This window comes from Myxocyprinus asiaticus, chromosome 36, assembly GCF_019703515.2.
Source record: "Myxocyprinus asiaticus isolate MX2 ecotype Aquarium Trade chromosome 36, UBuf_Myxa_2, whole genome shotgun sequence".
NCBI classification, from domain to species: Eukaryota; Metazoa; Chordata; class Actinopteri; order Cypriniformes; family Catostomidae; genus Myxocyprinus; species Myxocyprinus asiaticus.
In genome coordinates this window covers 12,128,277-12,151,248 of record NC_059379.1, presented here as the reverse complement: position 1 = coordinate 12,151,248, position 22,972 = coordinate 12,128,277, and the positions used below count along the sequence as shown (strand labels likewise).

The 22,972-nt window shown below is 38.2% G+C and overlaps 1 protein-coding gene across 1 annotated transcript; it reads left to right on the top strand.

Moving 5' to 3' along the window:
• Window positions 1-557: 557 nt before the first annotated feature.
• On the top strand, window positions 558-22,125 carry LOC127426892 (casein kinase I-like). Its single transcript, XM_051674006.1, has 10 exons — window positions 558-1,051; window positions 13,316-13,426; window positions 13,564-13,712; window positions 14,090-14,318; window positions 14,688-14,858; window positions 15,401-15,549; window positions 18,445-18,613; window positions 18,725-18,867; window positions 19,568-19,638; window positions 20,662-22,125. The coding sequence occupies exons 1-9, from the start codon at window positions 976-978 to the stop codon at window positions 19,598-19,600; spliced, it is 1,230 nt and encodes a 409-aa protein (XP_051529966.1). The 5' UTR covers window positions 558-975; the 3' UTR covers window positions 19,601-19,638; window positions 20,662-22,125.
• The last annotated feature ends 847 nt before the right edge of the window (window positions 22,126-22,972 follow it).

Genomic DNA, 22,972 nt, shown 5'->3' with positions numbered 1-22,972 from the left:
TTCTCACTACTGTCCCTCTGCCATGATTACTTTATTGAGTTTTAACGGTCAAAACTGGGGCTATCCCGGTCAATGGAAAAACTCATGTTTTGCACAAAACAGATGGAGCACGTCTTACAGAGATGACGCAGTGTTTTTCAATTTCATTTTAAAGTACTTTATGGGTATCAGTACTCAAACCCACCAAGAACAATTACAGAAAATGCGAAATAATAATAATAATAATAATAATAATAAATAATTGTAAGGTGCCAGTTGTGTTAATAAAAAATAATCATTTTAATATAAAACATGCTCCATTTTCTTATATTTAAGAGGAAAAACTGTGCGGCTTCACAAATGCGATTCAGCAGAAGCAAAATGCCAGTTCCCTATTTATTATCCAGCACTAAATACCAAATATCTTGGACGAACGTAAATATGTCCGCAGATAATTAATTAATTGTTGCTCGAGACGGTTAATAAGATTAACCTAATGAAACTCGTTCAGCATTTCTCCCACGTGACTGTGGCGAGCGAGGCGTTGCCATGGGGAAGTGACGTTACAGGGCTACGTTCGAGTACAACACAGGAGATACGAGGCTTCTGACAGCTCTGTGTTTTGCTACTGCGTCAGGGGTCGTCTGTTAAAATCCGTCTCCATCTTCTTTATACGTTGAAAAAATGATGATCAAACCGATGAGAGCATGATCTGCAGATTCTAAGCTTTCACCTGAGCACAATATTGTGGCATTTTAGACTTTTCTACATTAGAAAAGGAATGGTGAAAAGTGAGCTCCGTCGGAAGAATCCGAATTCTCCTCGGGGAATCGGGGGGGTTGGGGTCGCGTAAAGATATAAAGGATTGTAGAAGTTAAACAACGTGTATATTTGTTAAGGTAAGGCAAATTTAATGTACAGAACGCGTCCGTTTTAATAGAAATTAATATTAATAGTATCGAGTGACCCGTTCGGAAGAAGCCAATAAACACAGCAATGGAGCTACGAGTTGGGAACAGATACAGACTGGGCAGAAAAATCGGAAGTGGATCATTTGGAGACATTTATTTGGGTAAATATATGCTTAAACACACTTCTACACTCTTGCTATAAAGCTGTCAACAAAAAGACACCGTTAAAGTGCTGTATTATTTCATGTATGTCAACAGTACGTGTCATTGGTGTGTTTCCAGAAATGTACACTTTTTTTTTTTAGTTCTTAAAAGTATGTACAACCATTAATTTCGATTTCAGACATAAAGTGGTCTGTTTAACTTGTTGGGGACTTGACATTTTCCTCGATATTGAAACAAGTTAATATAATTGTTTAGTTCTGTTCTAGACTCCGCCTAAAACACTCCAGGATGTCATAATGTACGTGCTTCTGACAAAAGATGAGATTTTCGACTTGGTGACATTGTTACGACAGTGCTGGAAATTGCAGCTTAAGTCCTATGAATCTGTTTTGACGTCAGCATGAGTTTCCAAACTGGTCCGTCCTTGTGCGGAATTATGAATGAACCTCACCTGTCCACACAGGTTTCATTAAAAGCATGCACCACCCAAAAGGCCAATCCTGGTATGTTGATTCAACTTAATTGCTTCAAATGGTCATACCAACAAGGCCTGGATGATGTAGCCTGTTTGAAAGTTTTGCTCTCTGTGGAAAGTATTAGAATGGCTTTTAGACAACATCTTCCCACCAGAGCCTTCTGTCTAAATACAGGTCCCTGTTTGATTCAGGCAGTCACATATTCCAGATCACAGGGTCATGGTGAATTTTGCTGAAACAAGTGTTTTGATTGGTGCCTGCTGAGTTGCAACAGAGGAAATATTTACGTGGTGTATGTTGGCCTATATTGTTGCAGCTCTACAGAGAACATCAGTATCACACATGAGGATGTTGGTGATCATTTAAATGTCTGTGCTGATATTTAGAGATTGCATTGATGACAATAGAAAGCCATTGTTGCATATTACAATACAGGGCTGGAGCACATAACTAGGTCATGATATTAGCTTTTATTCTCCAACAGGCTTTCTGACTGTGGAAATGGGCTTATCAATTTTATAAAGGTCTTTTTAATTGGCTCAAAGTCTACTTCCACTGAACTGCTGTCGGTATTCTTAATTGTCTTAACATTTTAACTTGACTCAAACCTGTGATTAAATGTACATGATTAAAGCACAGCAAAGTCCATCTCTTATTCTAAAGGCGTTAAAGGAAGTTTTGCAGCTGGTGGCTTTAAAGGAATGTTCTGGTTTCATACAACTTGAGCTCAGTCGATAACATTTGTGGCATGGTGTTGATTACCACAAAAATATATTTTGTATTGTCCCTCCTTTAAAGAAATAAACAATCTGGTTCATAGTCAGGCACTTAAAATGGAAGTGAATGGGGCCAATCCGTAACATAAATGCGTGGTTTGAAAATTATAGCCATAAGACGTGATCATGATTTTAGTGTCAAAGTCGTGACACTTGCTAACGTTTTCTGTGTAAAGTTCTATCCAATTTAACATTCGTTGCCATGACGACATAAAACCATAAACCCAATAATCCCTTTCAAACAATGAGCACTTTTACATGCACACCAATACACTGATTACTCTCTAAAATCATCATATTTAAAAAAAAAAATCTGACAAAACAAGAAATCCACATTTACATGACATTGGAAAAAAATCACGTTATTCTCCGCTTAAGAGGCATGCGCACAACACGTGCACACATTGGATGAGCTGGTTAAGGTGTTTACATGCCACCCGAAATCAGCATAATGGGCAAAAATCTACCCATGTCGATCTGTATATTCTTACGCCGTTTATGACCTTACACCAATAAAGGAACTCTGTTTATTGCGTTAACATGACCAAACGCCTTGTCGGCTTCTTAAGCATAATGGGTGTAAGAGCGTACATGTAAGCATGCTCAATGATTTAAACAAATTTGCAGCTCAAATAATACACAAGTTTTCACAGAATAATTAACGCAAATGCTTTTATAAAAGCATAAGCTTCAAATTTTTGCCTTTAAACCCTCCAAAATTGGCCACATTCACTTCCATTGTTAGTACCTCACTGTCTTTTCATCTGCTGAACTCAAATGAAGATTTTGAGAAGAATTTCTCAGCTCTTTTGGTCCATACAATGCAAGCGAATGGGTGCCAAAATTTTGAAGCTCCAAAAATCACATAAGTCAGCATAAAAGTAATCCATAACACTCCAGTGGTTAAATCAAGGTCTTTAGAAGTGATATGATAGGTGTGGGAGAGAAACGGATACATTTCTAAGTCCTTAAGTCTTTTTTTTTTTTTTTTTTTTTTTTTTACTTTAAATTATATTCTCCTCCCTGCTCATTCAAACTTTCACATTCTTCTTCTGTTTTTGGTTATTTACATTCTTCATGCAAATCTCCCTCTACTGGGCAGGGAGAAGAATTTCCAGCAAAAAGGATATATTTGAAGTCGGAAGTTTACATAACACCTTAGCCAAATACATTTAAACTCAGTTTTTCCACAATTCCTGGCATTTAATCGTAGAAAACGCTCCCTGTCTTAGGTCAGTTAGGATCACTACTTTATTTTAAGAATGTGAAATGTCAGAATAATAGTAGAGAGAATTATTTATTTCAGCTTTTATTTCTTTTCATCACATTCCCAGTGGGTCGGAAGTTTACATACACTTTGTTAGTATTTGGTAGCATTGCCTTTAAATTGTTTAACTTGGGGAAGCTTCTCACAATAAGTTGCTGGAATTTTGGCCCATTCCTCCAGACAGAACTGGTGTAACTGAGTCAGGTTTGTAGGCCGCCTTGCTAGCACATGTTTCCGCAGTTCTGCCCACAAATGTTCTGTTGGATTGAGGTCAGGGCTTTGTGATGGCCACTCCAATACCTTGACTTTGTTGTCCTTAAGCCATTTTGCCACAAATTTGGAGCTATGCTTGGGGTCATTGTCCATTTGGAAGACCAATTTGCGACCAAGCTTTAACTTCCTGGCTGATTTCTTGAGATGTTGCTTCAATATAGCCACATAATTTTCCTTCCTCATGATTCCATCTATTTTGTGAAGTGCACCAGTCCCTCCTGCAGCAAAGCACCCCACAACATGATGCTTGCAAGCCTCACCCTTTTTCCTCCAAACATAACAATGGTCATTATGGCCAAACAGTTCAATTTTTGCTTCATCAGACCAGAGGACATTTCTCCAAAAAGTAAGATCTTTGTCCTCATGTGCACTTGCAAACTGTAGTCTGGCTTTTTTATGGCGGATTTGGAGCAGTGACTTCTTCCTTACTGAGCAGCCTTTCAGGTTATGCCGCTATTGGACTCGTTTTACTGTGGCTATAGATTCTTGTCTACCTGTTTCCTCCAGCATCTTCACAAGGTCCTTTGCTGCTGTTCTGGGATTGATTTACACTTTTCACACCAAACTACGTTCATCTCTAGGAGACAATGCGTCTCCTTCCTGAGCGGTATGATGGCTGCATGGTCTCATGGTGTTTATACTAGAGCCCGACTGATATTGGATTTTTGAGACCGATACCAATTTTAGAGAGGGAAAACCGATATGGTGGCCGATATATTTAATTAGAGTTGGAATGAAAACAGACCTTTTCTATATGGATTTTTCACCGATTTTGCACCGATATGACTATGCAAAGGTGCTCAGAAGGCTGATTTCTTAAATATTTTTTATCAAAGAATATTTGACATTATTATTACACATTGTCAACAAATTCTAGAAATGAACTGAGAAAATAAAGAATAAATAAAAATAAAATAAATAGCTAAATAAACATCAGTATTACTGTTATTACTAGTATCAGTCAAATGCTGACTATATTAATACTGCTGAGTCAAGATAAACAGATAAGCAGCAGTGTTACACCGTTTTCTGCTATACAAGTTCAGGGGAAACTTTCAACGGTGGAAAACCAGACTTTTAAATATTACATTTTATAAATGCAATGACTGGAATTGTTCGGTTGAAGGGGGTACCAAACTGTGAATCCTAAACAAAACAGTTTGGTGAACACATGTTTACACATTAGCTTCCACTCAGCTGACAACAATAGCCTAGTTTCCATCCACTTTTCATGCTATTTTGTTATCGACAAAGTGAAAATGTGGAATTCTTTTTTTTTTTTTTAATTTTGCCGTCTTCTGCCTGTTTCCATTCAAATGGCCTTTTATCGATAAAAATGGTGTGCGTGATGACGTCATGCCTAAAAAAAAAACCACTTTGTCGCATAAGTTTTGGTTTATCACAAAAGAAATCTGCCCTGAAGCCGTTTCCAAACACTAAATGTGTGTTTATCGCTAATTTGCCTCTCAGATGTCCTCTGAATTTTTGGTAAAATGGGGAGAGTATTGAGACAATTCATTGAAATTAGCCAGCTAACTGTCATTTTCATTTCACAAATAAAAGCAATTGGAAGAGGAAGAATTGCAATGGAAAGGGAGCAGTTGCCCTTCTGATAGGACTGTAATATTGGTCCTGATGTTGTGCCTATCACAGGTTGACACCGGTTCCGACCCAAAAGTGAATCGTCATGGCCCTGTTCAAGCTAGCAACCTGCACCAAGTAGTGGGGTGTTAGTATAAGGACCATCCATCGATGTATATGCTGTGTGCACAGCTATTAAAGAAACATTGATGTGGTGTAAAATCAGGGTTTACATTTGATACATTCCTGATATTTAATAGGCTATTTTGAACAATCATCTAATCCAAAGCATTGCCATCACAACTGCATTATGTCCCGCATATTTGTCCAGCAACTTTTAACGACCAACTGAACTTGATTATCATCTAAAATTCATTTTTGCGTCATAATGCAATTTAAATTTTTTGAAGAAGCAAATGTGATCCGAGGTAAAGAAGGTTAGATTTAAAATATTTAAAAGTTTTAAAAGGTTCAAAAGCTTGTTTTCTGAAAGTTAACTCCGCATTGGACAAATAGTTCTGATAGTTTATAATCTTGAAGTGTAGAAAATGTTATTCAGCCAACTTTATTCATCTACAGAACAGGGTACGGCTAATTTATGTTTGTGTAAAGAAAAGGCATATATAGATCTAAAAATATACTTTTCGTTTGGTAATTTCTTTAATTTAATACAGGGAATTTTGCCAGCATTTTTTCAAAAGTAAGCTAAACAATAATTTAATAGAATTAGGCTATATCTTAGTGTTCCAAAAAGCACACTGAAGCTTTTCTTCTAATATTGTGTATTTCTTTTTAATTTAAAACCTCTTTGTGCACAGAAATTATATGTTTTTTGTATTATGGGCCAATTCCGTGACTGCCGTCTATTATTTTGAATGGTGTGGAAAAGCAGCTTTAATAAATAAACGGATGTCTACCGCGATTAAATTAATCACAAACAGTGGCCATTCATTTGTTCTCTGTGCACTTTTCCATGTGCATGATATGAGATATTTGTTTTGGCACTCCTGGAATTGTCATGTTTGCAGTGATCGGATCTTTATGCCATTCAGATCAATCCATAATCACGTACAATAAATTGGTTTTTATGGATGTATACCTTGTCATCATGATTAACACAGGCTAACGATTGGGGTAAATTCTGTCATGTGACACTACATTTTTGCGTTAATGCCAATTTTCTTGACAAAAAGTGTTTCCAAACCAGTTTTTCACAACATTTGAAGTATCGACATAGAGTTTATGCACTAGAGTTAAATGGAAAAATAGTATGTCGACACTTGTGAAATTTTAGTGATAATTTGCATTTCCAGCAGATTTATTTTGATGCGCTAAAACTTTTTTCACAAAAAATCCTTGGATGGAAACGTAGTTACTGAAAGTAGCTACGTGATTAGCTAGTTAGCTTAAGCTCATTGTCACGGAGAGTAAAAGACGGACGTTGTTTATTTGACTTTCCAGCATTGTGTCTCACTAACTACGTAACAACACAGCATGAAATCAACACTCATCAGACACCATCCACCACCGCACTTTTGTCTGCTGAGCTGCAAAAAGATGCTCTGATGTTTACCTTTCAATCTGCTACATTACTGACTGCACTGACAACCATAGCTGGCTAACAGCAAACAGACATGAGTGACATGGTTGTCAGGGACAAGGTTAATGTTATAATAATTATATTGAAAAGGGAAAATGATGGGGTCATTGTTTAAGTTTCCAATATGTATTTCACAAACTAGTTATCTTACTGAGACACCGCTTAACTCCGCCCTGTCTGCAGAGCCACCGTCAGCTCGGAGTCGGCTCTGTAAACAATGGAGACGGAGTCCGCTCTGCTGGACAAACTACGCTATGACACCAATTCTAAAGCATTGTTTTCTGCATTATAAGTTCTGAAAAAAAAGTTTTCATATCGATAAGATATACGCCGATACCGATATATCGGTGAAAGGCTAATATCGGCCGGCCGATATCAGTCGGGCACTAGTTTATACTTGCGTACTGTTGTTTGTACAGATGAACGTGGTACCTTCAGGTATTTGGAAATTGCTCCCAAGGATGAACCAGACTTGTGGAGGTCCACAATATTTTTTCTGAGGACTTGGCTGATTTCTTTTGATTTTTCCATAATGTCAAGCAAAGAGGCACTGAGTTTCAAGGTAGGCCTTAAAATACATTCACAGGTACACCTCCAATTGACTCCAGTTAGCCTATCAGAAGCTAATTGGCTAAATGCACAAGTTAACTCAGTGTATGTAAACTTGTGACCCACTGGAATTGTGATATAGTCAATTAAAAGTGAAACAATCTGTCTATGAACAATTGTTGGAGAAATTACTCGTGTCATGCACAAAGTAGATGTCCTAACAGACTTGCCAAAATTATAGTTTGCTAATATGAAATCTGTGGAGTGGTTAAAAAAAATTTGTTTTAATGACTTCAATCTATGTGTATGTAAACTTCTGACTTCAACTGTAAATATTGATCTGTTTCTCACCCACACCTATCATATCACTTCTGAAGATAAGGATTTAAACACTGGAGTCATATGGATTACTTTTAATGCTGCCTTTGTGCTTTTTGGAGCGTCAAAATTGGCACCCATTCACTAGCATTGTATGGACCTACAGAGCGAAAATATTCTTCTAAAAATCATAATTCCTGTTCTGTAGAAGAAAGTCATACACATGGGACAGCCTGAAGGTGAGTAAATGATGAGAGACTTTTCATTTTTAGGTAAACAATCCCTTTAATATCAGGCTCAAAACCAGTCAGCTTGCTCTATTTCAATATAGAAGTGCTGTTTTCATCGTTTACATGAGGCCTTTGATCACTATCATATCAAAGTGTTAAACTGTGGAGAGCTCTTTATCCTGGAGCCTTCTGGCTGAGATGGAATTGTCTCTGTGTGTGTGTGAACAGGGCTTGCTGGGTGTGGTGACATTGTAAACTCCATCTGATCAGTTACTTCTGTTTCATAACCGCTCCCCAGTCTTTCAAATCATACAGAAATGTTGGAAGTGTTACTGTTATGAAGATCTTAAATGTATTTCACACCCAGTCATGTCCTCAAATTGACTTAAATCATCCGCCACCTCCTAGTTATTTGAGGCGACAGGGATCGAACCCAACCACAATGAACTGGACTGATCTTCTACCAGTCAGCCTAGCGGGGATGTCACACCTCTTACAAGTCATCTGACAGTCATCTTAAATGCAACACTTCTGCCTTTTTACCGAGATTCCCACACCAGCCCCATGCTTGCATCATGGGAGGCCTCAGGTGTGTGAATTACCCAGTGCTGCCTCACTTATTTTTAATTCCAGTGCCAATCCATCTGCTTTAAATTAACCACAATATTTTGGAGTTTTTGGGTTTGGCTTTATTATGTGAAGTTGTAGGCTGGTCAGCCCATCTCATTTAGCAGTTAGGCTGTAGTTTGCATTGAAGAACAGACATCTACACTACCGGTCAAAAGTTTTGAAACACTCATTCTTTATTATATATATTTTTTTTCTTCATTTTAGAATAATAGTAAAGTCATCTAAACTATGGAATAACATAAATGGAACTATGGAAATTATGTTGTGACTAAACAAAATCCAAAATAAATCAAAACTGTGTTATATTTTAGCATCTTCAAAGTAGTCACCCTTTGCCTAGAATTTTCAGACATGTACTCTTGACATTTTCTCAACCAACTTCTTGAGGTGTCACCCTGGGATGCTTTTTAAACAGTATTGAAGGAGTTCCCATCTATGTTGGCTGTTCACTTATTGGCTGCTTTTCTTTATTATTTGGTCCAAGTCATCAATTAAAAAAAAAAAAAAAAATGTTTTTAATTAAATTTTAGTTTTATAATGAAATAAATAAATATGGTGGCACAATTATATTTTTGTCTACAAAACTAATTTCAAACATTTAAGCATACGCCTTCAGATCAAAAGATTGTTAAGATCGTGAGAAACATTTCAGTCAAGTGTTTCAAAACCTTTGACCGGTAGTGTATGTTAATTTCATAGTTCAAGCACATGGACTGTTTTGGAAGTAAAACTAGTGGTTCCTGTTCGTGTTCATTCCCCATATAGAGTCAACTATTGAAGAGGCACTGGTTTTTTCTTTTTGGCACCATTACATAACACTGGCGTGCTATTGGGTTCCTTTATCAGGGCTGTAAAACTGATCTGAACCCAGAGCAGAACTATGTTGTTTACATTGTTCATAGGCAGGGATAGGCTTCGAACTGTTCCTTATATCAACAGCATTGGAAGTGTGGTTCTCTTTTGATCTAAATGTAATCAAAGGGTGCTGACTCTTTACACTCCTCTTAGAAATAAATGTCTCTAGTTAGCTGATTTAGTTGTGTGCTTACGTCTGACTGGCATGACATAAGTTTCTTTGCTAACACCTGAAGGGCATCTCATCCTGTAGTGTTTATTGAAATATCTCAGGAACCAGCAGAACAAGTCCTTGAGTTTCTGTTCTGTTTCTGTGTAGCAGTTTGTTCCCAAACTGGAACAGTTTTTGTCATTACAAGTTAGGATAGATCAAGTTATGGAAATATTTTTTGCTGTATCTGTACCAGCATTCTTTGACTAATGCTGATGCAAGTTTTACTGCTGTCATGCACAGTTCCACTGTTACATTTCTGTTAAACAAATTGTACATCCATCAATAAAAATTTTAGTTTAATCTCCCAATACTCACCAACCACTTTATTAGGTGCACCTGTACAACTATTTGTCATGCGATTATCTAATCAGCCAATTGTGTGGCAGCAGTGCAGTGTATAAAATCATGCATATTTGGGTCAGGAGCTTCAGTTAATGTTCACATTAGCCATCAGAATGGGGAAAAATGTGATCTCAGTGATTGTAACTGTGGCATGATTGTTTGTGCCAGACAGGCTGGTTTGAGTATTTCTGTAACTGCTGATGTCCTGGGATTATTTACACACAGCAGTCTTTAGTAGGGCTGCAACTAACGATTATTTTGATAATTGATTAATCTTCAAGTATTTCTACGAATAATCTGAAAACAATATTTCCTGTATTAAAAAACAAAAAAAAAAAAAACAGAAATGATTAAGGGCGTAAGGATTAGTTTTAATTTACAGAACTGAATTCATGATTCTATACTTTCACTAAACTGAAAACATCCTGAATCATGAAAAGTTTCGTTTTAATTTATTATTATTATTACTTTAAGGACATATGCGAAATATAGGACATATGCGTTCCTTTACTTGTAAAACTGAAAAAGTACTGAGTAAAATGATCCATCAGGGATAGAGTGGGACAAAAAAAAAAAATCAGCTCAGTAGAGGGCAATAGTGACACCAGAATAGAAATATTAATAATTCTGCCCAGATGAAAAATACATATTTATGTTAGATACATTTGCTTGTACGCTCTCACTGATTACATATATTTTAAGTATTTTAATATAAGTTTTGAAAGAGTATTGTCACTGATAAAAATCTAAATTTCTAAACTATTTTCAAAAATGTGTGTAGGCTTATCCAGAAATTTATTTTTGGCTTAGAATCATTTTACTAGTGAAAACTTGGCATTTTCAGGAGGACTTTCAAATATCAGTACCGTTAGCATTATTAAACATTATTTTTAGAATTATATACAGTTTAATATAGTACAATCTTCTGTTAACCCTGTACAGATTTACTCTCTCGCTGAAAAGAATCATACCGGTGCTCACTGTATTACATGCGCTTACGTGAAGAGGAGAAAACACTCCTCCCCACGTAAACCGGCACACCTTGACTGCCGAGATATCAGTCTGATATCAGTCATTTGTGGATTTTTCACTGATTTTGCACCGATATGACTATGCGAAGGTTACAACAGTTCTATGCAGAAAATCCTTTCTGAAAATACAACACGTCGAACATTGAGGCAAATGCAGTGTTTCCCCTAGGATTTTTTTCAGCAGCTGTGCTGTTTTTGTGTGTCCACGAGCCCACAACGCCGGACCCGTATTTACGCACTTCGGTGGAGGAATAGCTTAAAACAACCTTAGAATTATTGTAGATGGCAGGGCTCCAGACTGCGACTAAAATGGTCGCAAATGCAACCAAAAATAATTGATTACGACAATAACTTTAAATCTAGTTGCCATCGGCGACAGTCTGGCTGTGTGCTTTCATATGCGGTTTCGTCAGATATTGTCTTGTGAGTTATTGAAAACATCTTTAGAGTGCACACCACCAGTGTGTCTCATGCCGCTATTCACCCGTTCTGTTGTGATGACGAGCTCGCTGCACCGCACGCAACAGCAAACCCAACGCAAGAGAGTCGGGAACAAATGACTCTTTTGAACAGGATCTTTCATGAATCACCTGAAAAGAACTGAGGGTTTGAACTCTGGAGCTTAGGTTGGCAGTTTGAATCAGTCACTTTATCAGTGAATCAGCCGTAGTGTCAGTGAGTTCACAACTAGGTGCGCAGACATTTCAAAATAAGAGTCCCATGTGTTTTTCGGGCTTCTTTATAATTAAAAGTTCCGCATTATGTACCACTTTTTTTAATCTTCTGGTGATTATTGATTGGAATTGGAGTAGCACAATAAACTGCATCTGGGATTTCATTCAATTTGCACTCTTTTAGTCTCTGTGTCTGGTCCATCGGTAACAGTAAAGAAGGACTAAGGCAATATTTTAAAACAATTTAAATATATATATGTGCATCCCTTTATGACCACGGTTTACCCATCTTCTAATGGCTACTTCCAGCAGTATAATGTGTCATGCCAAAAAGCACGTCATCTCAAACTAATCTCAGCAAAAAAAGAAACGTCCCTTTTTAAGGACACTGTATTTTAAAGATAATTTTGTAAAAATCCAAATAACTTTACAGATCTTTATTTTAAAGGGTTTAAACAATGTTTTCCATGCTTGTTCAATGAACCATAAACAATTAATAAACATGCACCTGTGGAACGGTTAAGACACTAACAGCTTACAGACGGTAGGCAGTTAAGGTCACAGTTATAAAAACTTAGGACATTTAAGAGACCTTTCTACTGACTCTGAAAAACACCAAAAGAAAGATGCCCAGGGTCCCTACTCATCTGCGGAGGCATGAGGACTCCAGATGTGGTCTTTTTTATGTTCATACAAATATTTACACATGTTAAGTTTGCTGAAAATAAAAGCAGTTGAAAGTGAGAGGATGTTTCTTTTTTTGCTGAGTTTAGTTCCAGGAGCATGACAGTAATTTCAGTGTACTCCAGTGGCCTCCACAGTCACCAGATCTCAATCCGGTAGAGCACCTTTGGGTCCATTCTGGTGGCAAAGGCGGGTCCTACCCAGTATTCGAGAGGTGTGCCTCAAAGTGGTCACTGAGTGTATTTCCAACCCCATATGCCTGACGTTCTTTCATGGAGCATAAGGCATAAGAGTGTTTTTGTTTTGTTTGTTTTTTTGTTTTTCAAATTGCGACTGGGACTGTAAGTGTAAATGATAACCATTAAAAGTAGTCCAAAAGTTATTGTATAGAGGATTAGTATGGACTACTTTTATAAAGGGGGAGGGGGGGGCTCAGAGTTTGGAGTGTGACAGCATCTGTTCCCATGACGAAAACTATGGACTTACTGCAAAATATATACGTTATGTACTACATAGGGAATTCGTACACATTTGTAGTGACAAAAAGGTGAGAAATTGATGGCAGTTTTTATTTTTTGGGAACTATTCCTCTATACTTCTGTGACTCCATAATAACTTTGTTACATATGAACCAAGTAAAAAAGCCCCTATTCATTACTGATCTACAGTCATGTCGGTTTGTTGGAGATCCAGGCTACATTCTGACCTCATTCACTGTTTTAATGGGTCTGTTCCTTCTCTGTTTCTCGCTTTGCCCCAGGCACAGACATTTCAGTTGGAGAGGAAGTGGCCATCAAACTGGAATGTGTGAAGACAAAGCACCCACAGCTCCACATCGAGAGCAAGATTTACAAGATGATGCAGGGTGGAGGTAATGAGAACAGAGCTTCATCTGTAAATCAAGGGTCCAGAGGATCAATAAATCTATGTAATCATTTAAATATTCTGGTGTGGATTTAGAACGAGCCAACAAGCATGTGAGATGGTGTTTGTGTATGTTTTCCCCAGTTGGCATCCCTACCATAAAGTGGTGTGGTGCAGAAGGAGACTATAATGTGATGGTGATGGAGCTACTGGGTCCCAGCCTGGAGGACCTCTTCAATTTCTGCTCCAGGAAGTTCAGCTTAAAGACTGTCCTGCTGCTGGCTGATCAGATGGTACGATCTCAAGAAAATCACATTTTAAGAGTTTAAATTGTGATGGAATGGATTTGTGATATTTGTAGCTTAGATCGTCCAGCATATTTATACACTAATCAGACAGACACACGCAGTTGTCTTTGACATTGCTCTGATAGACAGAGATGATGTACTTCAGAAGTCATTGCTCTGACACTTCATCTTACTCATCTGACATCCTTCAAATATTCAATTACGCATTGGATCATGTACTTGAAAACAGACTGTAGCTCAACTACGCAAAAACCCGCTGTAGCTTAAATATAACTGTGCATGTAAATGTACTTACTGATTTCATCATAACTCCTCATTTTGCCCCTTTTAAAATGTCTTCTTGCAATTTCTGAACCCTACAGATCAGCCGTATAGAGTACATCCACTCCAAGAACTTCATTCACAGAGATGTGAAGCCTGATAACTTTCTGATGGGCCTGGGGAAGAAAGGCAACCTGGTCTACATCATTGACTTCGGACTGGCCAAGAAATACCGTGATGCACGGACGCACCAGCACATTCCCTATAGAGAGAACAAGAACCTGACTGGCACTGCACGCTATGCATCTATCAACACACACCTTGGCATTGGTAAGAACTCACAATCTTGGCAGTAGGTAATCCTTATCCCAAAAAAAAATTTTTACCTGCAATATATGTATGTGACCCACATTTGTCACAACAGACAGTGCTACTCTTGCTGTGATTACAAATAATTAGACGTATTTCCCAGGATAATTTTGCCTTTGCCTTTCTTGACTAATTCTGTATGACATCAATGTGTGCTCATGCTAGAATGGATATGTGTATATTTTTAGCATTTCCCATGGAAGAGTTTAATTTGTGCACACGTGTTTGCTGTGACATTAATGCTTATTCATGAATTGTAAACATAGTATTCAGCTCACAGTTTCTTTTCATGCTCCATGTAAGCTCCTATAATTGTGTGTGTCTCTGCAGAGCAGTCTCGGCGTGATGACCTGGAGTCTCTCGGCTATGTGCTGATGTATTTTAACTTGGGCTCATTGCCATGGCAGGGACTGAAGGCCGCCACCAAGAGACAGAAATACGAGCGTATCAGCGAGAAGAAAATGTCCACCCCCATTGAAGTTCTCTGCAAGGGCTATCCATGTACGTACAAGCCTTGATACATTATTTAAGAATTTCTGCATTTAGGGGGCCTGGGTAGCTCAGTGGTAAAGAGACTGGCTACCACCCCTGGAGTTTGCTAGTTCGAATCCCAGGGCGTGCTGAGTGACTCCAGCCGGGTTTCCTAAGCAACCAAATTGGCCCGGTTGCTAGGGAGGGTAGAGTCACACGGGGTAACCTCCTCGTGATCGCTTTAGTGTGGTTCACTCTCGGTGAGGCGCGTGGTGAGTTAGGCGTGGATGCCGCGGTGGATGGCGTGAAGCCTCCACATGAGCTATGTCTCCGTGGTAACGCGCTCAACGAGTCACGTGTTGACGTCTCAGACACAGAGGCAGCTGAGATTCGTCTTCCGCCACCCGGATTGAGGCGAGTCACTACGCCACCACGAGGACTTAGAGCACATTGGGAATTGGGCATTCCAAATTGGGAGAAAAATGATCAGATTTAGTATTGTTAACAGAGCTGAAAATTTAGAGGCAATCAGACCTGGTTTGTAATGTGGATGTTGGTTATCCACTCCACAGCTGAATTTGCCACGTACCTCAACTTCTGTCGATCACTGCGATTTGATGACAAGCCGGATTATTCATACTTGAGGCAGCTCTTTAGGAATCTGTTCCACAGACAAGGCTTTTCCTACGACTACGTGTTTGACTGGAACATGCTCAAGTTTGTAAGTACATGTTAATGGCTGTTAATGAAGCCTATCCAGAATTGCTTCCATTCTTTATGAAGAATCTGATAATTGTTATACTGTCTTGTATTTCAGATTTCATACTGTGTTTACATAGACTGCAATAATCTGGCTTTTGACTCCATTAGGACAATATTCTGAATAAGAAATCGCCATGGACACTGGATTTTCCGATTATTTTAATTTGAATAATGACTGAAAAAAAAACTGTAGAGGATTTATGGGATTATATTATATAGGAGCATATTAATTTGGATTAGAGGTGGGGAGAAAAAAATCGATATGTTATAGTATTGCAATATTTTTCCTTGCAAAATTGTATCGATATTCATATGCCAAAAATGTAGATTTACAATTTTCAACTTCAGCAACAGTTCCTTAGATTGCCCAATCATTATGTTTTACCACTGAGACAGAATGGAACTCTGACGTCAGCCACGACACGGAAAATTTGTTAACCGCATGTATGCGTCAGAGACCATTCAAAATCCACCTTCCACTTTTAAATCCAGATTTTGGCAACATTTTGGTTTGTCATTTTCAGGTCCAAATAGGTCTCCAAGATACAGAAAAAAATTGGTTTGTGTTAAACTTTAAAGTTCACATCCCCTCGGATTCTCTCAAGAGATTATGGGAGAAAGATTTAAACTTGGTATTGGAGGAGGGAGCGTGGGCTAGGATTCTAAAAAACATCAAGGCTACATCTAGAGATGCAAAGGGGCGCCTTATGCAATTTAAGATTTTACATCGATTCTATTGGACCCCCTCTAGATTGTATAGGTTTGGTCTTAAAGACACACCTACCTGCTGGCGGTACCAATCAGAAGATGCACAACCCATGTTTTTTGGTGGTGTGTTAAGATTCAAGAATTTTGGTTGAGGGTTCAGAGATTTATGTGTGTCGTGTTCCTCAAAAATAAAAGCCAGAGGGTTTTAAAGTGTAATAGAACTTTATTATTATTATTAACTTATTATAATTACAATAATATTTTAATTGTAGGCAGTAATTGTTTAGTAATGTTACATTCACAACTAAAGTGAATACAAGAGAACTAAGGATGCAACAACTTATCGATAAGGAAAATCATCGACAATGAATTTCATTGTTGATTAGTTGGATATATGCCACGAGCACGGAGAAGCCCCATCAGTGACGTCACTTTATAGCCTAGTGAAAACTGTCTTGCATGATAACTTGCTTGCTTGAAAAACAGCAGACTAGTTGAAGCAGAAAAAACACGACCCAATTAGTCCAGTGCACAAGAGCACTTTATAAACACCTCAAAGAAGATCATAATAAGCAAACAGTGTAATGTGAGGCTTTTGCTGCTTCAGGTATGTTAACAAAAGTGATTGATCTGTTTGATGTGCTTGAGTTGTTTCTCTCCAGTGCATAACTTATATTTTATTGCTATTTTCTGTTTTGTAAAGTATACATATTATGAATTCAAAATCAGGTGCTTATTTCCATGTATTTGTTTTTTACCACATGCGAGCCTCTGTTAAATTTCAATGAGCGCACGCGTGCATCCACGTAAATAAAACGATCGCAATAGAGAAAGCGAGCAGTCATTTTTAATAAACTGTGCTTTGCGGTTAGTAATTGTGCAACATCGTACCATGATTGCAGTTTCAATGTAATCAGTTGTTCTGTTTTCATGGATGTCACACTGATGTCTCAGTGGGCAAAGTGTTTTAGATAGTTTCTCATCATGTAAGTACATGTAATACAATGAGCACCGGAATGAGACTTTTCAGCGCAAGAGTGAATCTGCAATGCATTTACAGATAATTGTACTATATTAAACTGTGTATATAATGCTGAATATAATGTATAATAATGCTAAGGATCCTGAAATTTGATAGTCCTGATAATGCCAAATGTTATGTCTGATTTCACCAGCAAATTTATACTATGGAAAATATTATTTTACTGGATAAGCTTATTTTTGAAAATACTTCAAGTGTATGCTCTCAGTGACCGTGTACAAGCATATTTGTCTAAAATAATTATGTATTTTTCAGCTTGGCAGAATTATCATTTCTATACTGGTGTCACCATTGCCCTCTGCTGGGCTGATTTTTTAGTCCCACTCGATCCCCGATGGATCATTTTACATTTAATGAGCAATATTTTTTAAGTTTTTACAAGTAAAGGAAAGGAACTGTTTTGCATATGTCCTGAAATGAATAATAATAATAATACATTTTAACTTTTAATGATTCAGGCTGTTCAAAGTTTTGTGAAAATAGAATTGTGAATTCAGTGCTCTAAATCAAACCAAATCCTTATGCCCTTTATCATTTCTGTTTGTTTTTTGTTGTATCGTGACCTAGATATGATATCGTATTGCCAGTTACCTTGTGATTCCCACCCCTAATTAAGATATGATTCTTTCAAAGTTTGGGCATTTTGTAGCATTGTACATCAAATCAACCTGTTTAGTCTTCTTGCAACCTTTAGTCTTCGGTAACATGGCAGATGTTCTTTGCAAATGCAATGGTTCTTATTTAGAATAGTGTTGTATTTACTAAGACAGTAGGTTTATTGTTGTAGTACATGTAAATGTAGCCAGTGATGTATAAAACTTTCCTCATCACAAAAGATAATATGCATGAGGAACTATTCTCCTCTTGTCTTAAAAGGGGTCATGTAATGAGAAAATTAATTTTAATTGATCTTTTTAAATAAGAGTTCATTGTACTTTGGAAACATACTGTGGTTTTCAATCCTCAAAATATCCCATGTCCAAAAATACCGTAAAGACGTATTTTGTAAACTAAGCTGCAAATGTGGTTTATTCTGAAATTCTTGGATTTCTGATGTTTAAGAAATGTTCACATGGAATGTTAACATATGACTTTCTCTCTCAGGGCGCAAACCGTACAGCAGAGGAGGCAGAGCGTGAGAGGAGAGAGCGGGATGAGCGGATGAGGCACAGCAGGAATCCTGCCGCTCGAGGCATCCCAGCAGCCTCGGGCAGACCCCGCCTCACACAGGACGGCGCTCCGCCCACCCCCCTCACGCCCACCTCTCACACAGGTAAGCAAGTACACATCTGTCACTTCACTCTGCAGCTTCCCAAAAAATAACTGATGATGGCTGCCATATTTTTTATGCTGTTATAAGGAGTCTTCTATCTGTATATCACAGCAAACACATCCTCACCGAGACCAGTCACTGGTATGGAGCGCGAAAGGAAGGTCAGCATGCGGCTTCATCGTGGCGCCCCAGTGAATGTGTCATCCTCGGACCTGACGGGACGGCAAGACACTTCCCGCATGTCCACATCACAGGTATAGACCCTACTTGCCCACATCGCAGGTATAGACCCTACTTGCCACACCCTTCAGCCTATGCAGTGTTCCTCAACAGAGCAGTCAAATCCTTAATAAACGTTGTTACAAAAGCAGTCAGTCTCGTGGCTGTCTGTGTTTGAATGAGCCATTTTAATGTTTGATTACAGATAACAAAGAGATTTCTTTGTATTTAGTCTGGCATGTACCTGGAGGAACCTATGACATTAAGAGTGTGTCTGTACTCCCTGATTTATCAAATGCCTAATGGGCAAATAGAATTGTTCTGAAACAGACTTTCATTGAAAAAGCTTCACTAGTACCCATGTCCTTTTTAATAATTACACTGGGAATTTTTTGTTCTACAGGTACAAATATGCTTACCCAAAAATAAATCATGTGGCTTGCTTGCAGCAATTCATATGATCTGATGATTTGAGGCTCATATGATCTGTTAATTTTTCAGACTTGTGACATCAAGCTTAAAATTGAATCTGCATATTAGGTCATTGAAAAGGCTTTTCTAGGAAGCTCTCGACCTAACATTTGTATTTCTTGGAAAAGTCAACTCTTCAGTGTATATTCTCACAACGTGACACTAGGCACGATATGATTAGGGGTTGGTTTGAGTAAAAGGTCATTGCACTGATGACTGTTTTGTGGGGGTGGATGGCTGTAATGTTCTCTCTCTTCACCTCAGAATAGCATTCCCTTCGATCACCACGGCAAGTAGTTGCTCATCACATCCTTGTGTGAAAGCAGGCACACCAGGTGAGTTTGATTGGCTCGTGTTAGCTGCACATTGCCATTTGTTCTCTTCCAGCTGAGTGAATCTTTGACAAACTGTCAAGAAATGTCCAGGTGTTTCACCCAAAAAACAAAAGGGGAAAGGATTAAAAAATTACATTTGGGGGGCCTGGGTAGCTCAGCGTGTAAAGACGCTGACTACCACCCCTGGAGGCGCAAGTTAAAATCCAGGGCGTGCAACCAAATTGGCCCGGTTGCTAGGGAGGGTAGTGTCACATGGGGTAACCTCCTCGTGGTCGCTATGTGGTTCTCGCTCTCGGTGGGACGCGTGGTGAGCTGTGCGTAGATGCCGCGGAGAATAGCGTGAAGCCTCCACGAGCTATGTCTCCGCGGTAACGCGCTCAACAAGCCGCGTGATAAGATGCACAGATTGACAGTCTCAGACACAGAGGCAACTGAGATTTGTCCTCCACCACCCAGATTGAGGCGAGTCACTGCCACCACGAGGACTTAGAGTGCACTGGGAATTGGGCATTCCAAATTGGGGAGAAAAGGGGAGAAATTATTTTTTTTACATTTTGCGTTAAGATGAATAAAGATTTTTTTACATTGATATTTACAGTAAATAAACAAACCTTTGAAAAAAAATGTGTCTTTACTGAAATGTGGGGGGGGGCGGCTTGATTGTAAAGTCCAATTTTAGGTGTACAAGCTGTTGTACTACATTTAAATAATGCTAAACATTGAATATGACCTGAACATCTCTTTGTGAGATGTCACCAATCTGCTCATAAATGTGTAAACTGTCTTTTAAAAGGTGACAAATTACAAAATGTAATTGAAATGACAATTTAAATTTCTTTTTTTTTTTTTTTTTTTTTTTTTTTATAAAGCTTTCGGAACGTCCAAGAAATTTAAACATTGAAAAAATTACATACATTACCTTTTAATAATCTTTCAAAAAGCCTGTAAAAAAGCGATAAAATACATGATTTGTTTGTCACAGTTGTATTGTAAAATGTATTGTTTTCCTCTGTATCGTTATAGATTGTCTCCATATATCAGGAGCCTCCACTTTGCAATATGGTGCACGATGGACAACCCAACTTCACATGGCTGATTGACAGCTCTTCACCATCAGCTAATAGATAGGGCAGTCAGTCTCTCTCTTCTATTGATGAAACCAAAATGGTGTAGAACCAACCTGACCTCTTTGCTTTCAGGCTCTCTCTCTCTCTCTCTCTCTCTCTCTCTCTCGCTCTCTCTCTCTCTCTCACACATTCACATTTCTATCTCACTTTTTAAATGTTCTGACATGAGAGCTAAGGCCTGTTGTGAAATCACACTAGTGGGTCGACCAATCAGAGACTAGATCAGCCAGCCACACCACATCATTGTTATTATCTGCGTCTTCACAGTTCCACTCTATACATCAGTGCTGCACAAATTTCTCTGGTTCAGGCTCCTCTCGATTGAGGCTAATGTATTGTCTGTCTGTGTGGTTTAAATTGGTCTTTTTGTTTCCTTTGTAATACTGAGATTTATTTTGTATTTTAACCTGCCCAACAGACAGATCTGTCTGGTGGCGTTGTTAATGGTTTCACTAAGTTTTTTAGTTACAGTGTATTTATTTTTTACTATACATTTTAATAGCCCTCTGTAACTGGTGAGCTCACATGCAGGTTCCTTTCCCCTGGTGAAGGTGGTGGTGTGGAGTGGATAGACCACAACGGGGCCAAAATCTCAGCATGCATCACTCTTAGCAAACTGACTCTGTGGGGACCCTGCAAGCCTCGCCAGTTTGTTTGCTATATTGATCTCTGTACAATACTGCCTCCCCATTATTGTCTTTTGTTTCTAAGCTGTGAAATAATTAAAATATTTGTGTAAATGTTTCCAAACAACTCCTTACACTATGAAATAGCCACAGAGGGTTTGAGTGAAAGTTATCACCAGACTTTTTTTTCCATTTTCATTAAACCACTAAAATGAAGTGCAAGACATTGGGAGGTTCATTCACTCTGAATTTGAACGTGGACTCTTAGGATGCTGGTTTGATTGTGAATCAAGACCATGTTGTAATCTACTAAATGTCTTTTGAAAATGTTTTGTGTACTCCGTATATGGATGCAATGGAATTGTGAATTCTGATGGTATTTTGAAAGTGATAAGAAGTATATGTTGGAGATGTAGATTGTCTTTGCAAAGGTAGAAAGGGTGAAAACAAATACAAATGTCTTGCTTTGAAGTTCAGAAGTGATTCCAGCACTGATGTGGCTTATGCACCTTGAAAGTTGATCTTGTCATCTCTTTACTGTTCCCATGGCATCTGTAGAGGGGACTTTGGTAACTTCCTGGGTAAAGTTTTTCATCTTCTCCCTCTTTTTAGTCCACAGCTGATTTGGGCTCCACAGTCTTGTGGTAGTCATGCAAATTTGTCAGTCCTGTAAAAATTTGTATTGCCACCATATTTGTGTATTTTAAACAGTGTAAATAAATGAATTACTTGTATTTGCATGTGCTGGCATTCTTTTTTTTTTTTTTTTTTACAGCTGCCCTTTGCAAAAGTGTGCAAAGGGATATATTTTTAGTCATTTGAAATTTCCTGTGCAGAAGCACATAGGTTATAGACACAAATTAAGCTAGTTTGGCTTTTCCTTTACTAGGGTAAATTACTATTACTTTAAAACAAGTGTTCTTAACATTTCCTGTTAAGCATTGGGACTGGTAACTCTAGTCATGCCAGTATTGATTCTACTGCCATTCATACTTGAGGCGGTATAGTAACCCACTCTCCATGATTGGCACTGTTAATTTATCATAGGGAAGAGTTCTCCAAGAGGCCTGGAGCCAAGGTCTTCCTCTACACTACTGCTATCCTACTGCCTTTGAACACACACCACTTTGTTAAAAAAGAATTCTGTGCACAATAATGTTCACTGCATTGGGTTAGTGGAGTGTATAAAATTCCACATGATTGTGAACTTTATTTTTCTGCATGCATCTAAAAACATGCTTATTGAGCAATGTTTTGTTTTCCTTGTTGCTTTCCTCTCCTAAAAGTACTAATTTAGTCAATAAAGGGATACTTAAAACTTCCTTTAGATCCAACTAACTTTGAAAGAATATTTAAGTCTTTTGACTCACTTGAACATAAGACTAGTGTGTTAGAGCAAGGTTAGATCTAAACTCCATACGAAAGCAGATCTTCAGGAGCAGGATTGACCACTGCTACACTATTTTGCCTTACCATGTTTCAGATTAACCATCGGTTAAGGCGTTAATGACACACCACATTTACAGATGGACAACAGCTGCACTGAACTGAAAATACTACACAAATCCTGTGCTAATAGGA

Bases quoted from the DNA above. Each gene is read 5' to 3' on its own strand.
- LOC127426892 (XM_051674006.1), top strand. From the start codon at position 976: ATGGAGCTACGAGTTGGGAACAGATACAGACTGGGCAGAAAAATCGGA. The intron at 1,052-13,315 runs GTAAATATATGC...GCTTTGCCCCAG, and splicing joins ATTTGGAGACATTTATTTGG to GCACAGACATTTCAGTTGGA. The intron at 14,859-15,400 runs GTACGTACAAGC...TCCACTCCACAG, and splicing joins TCTCTGCAAGGGCTATCCAT to CTGAATTTGCCACGTACCTC.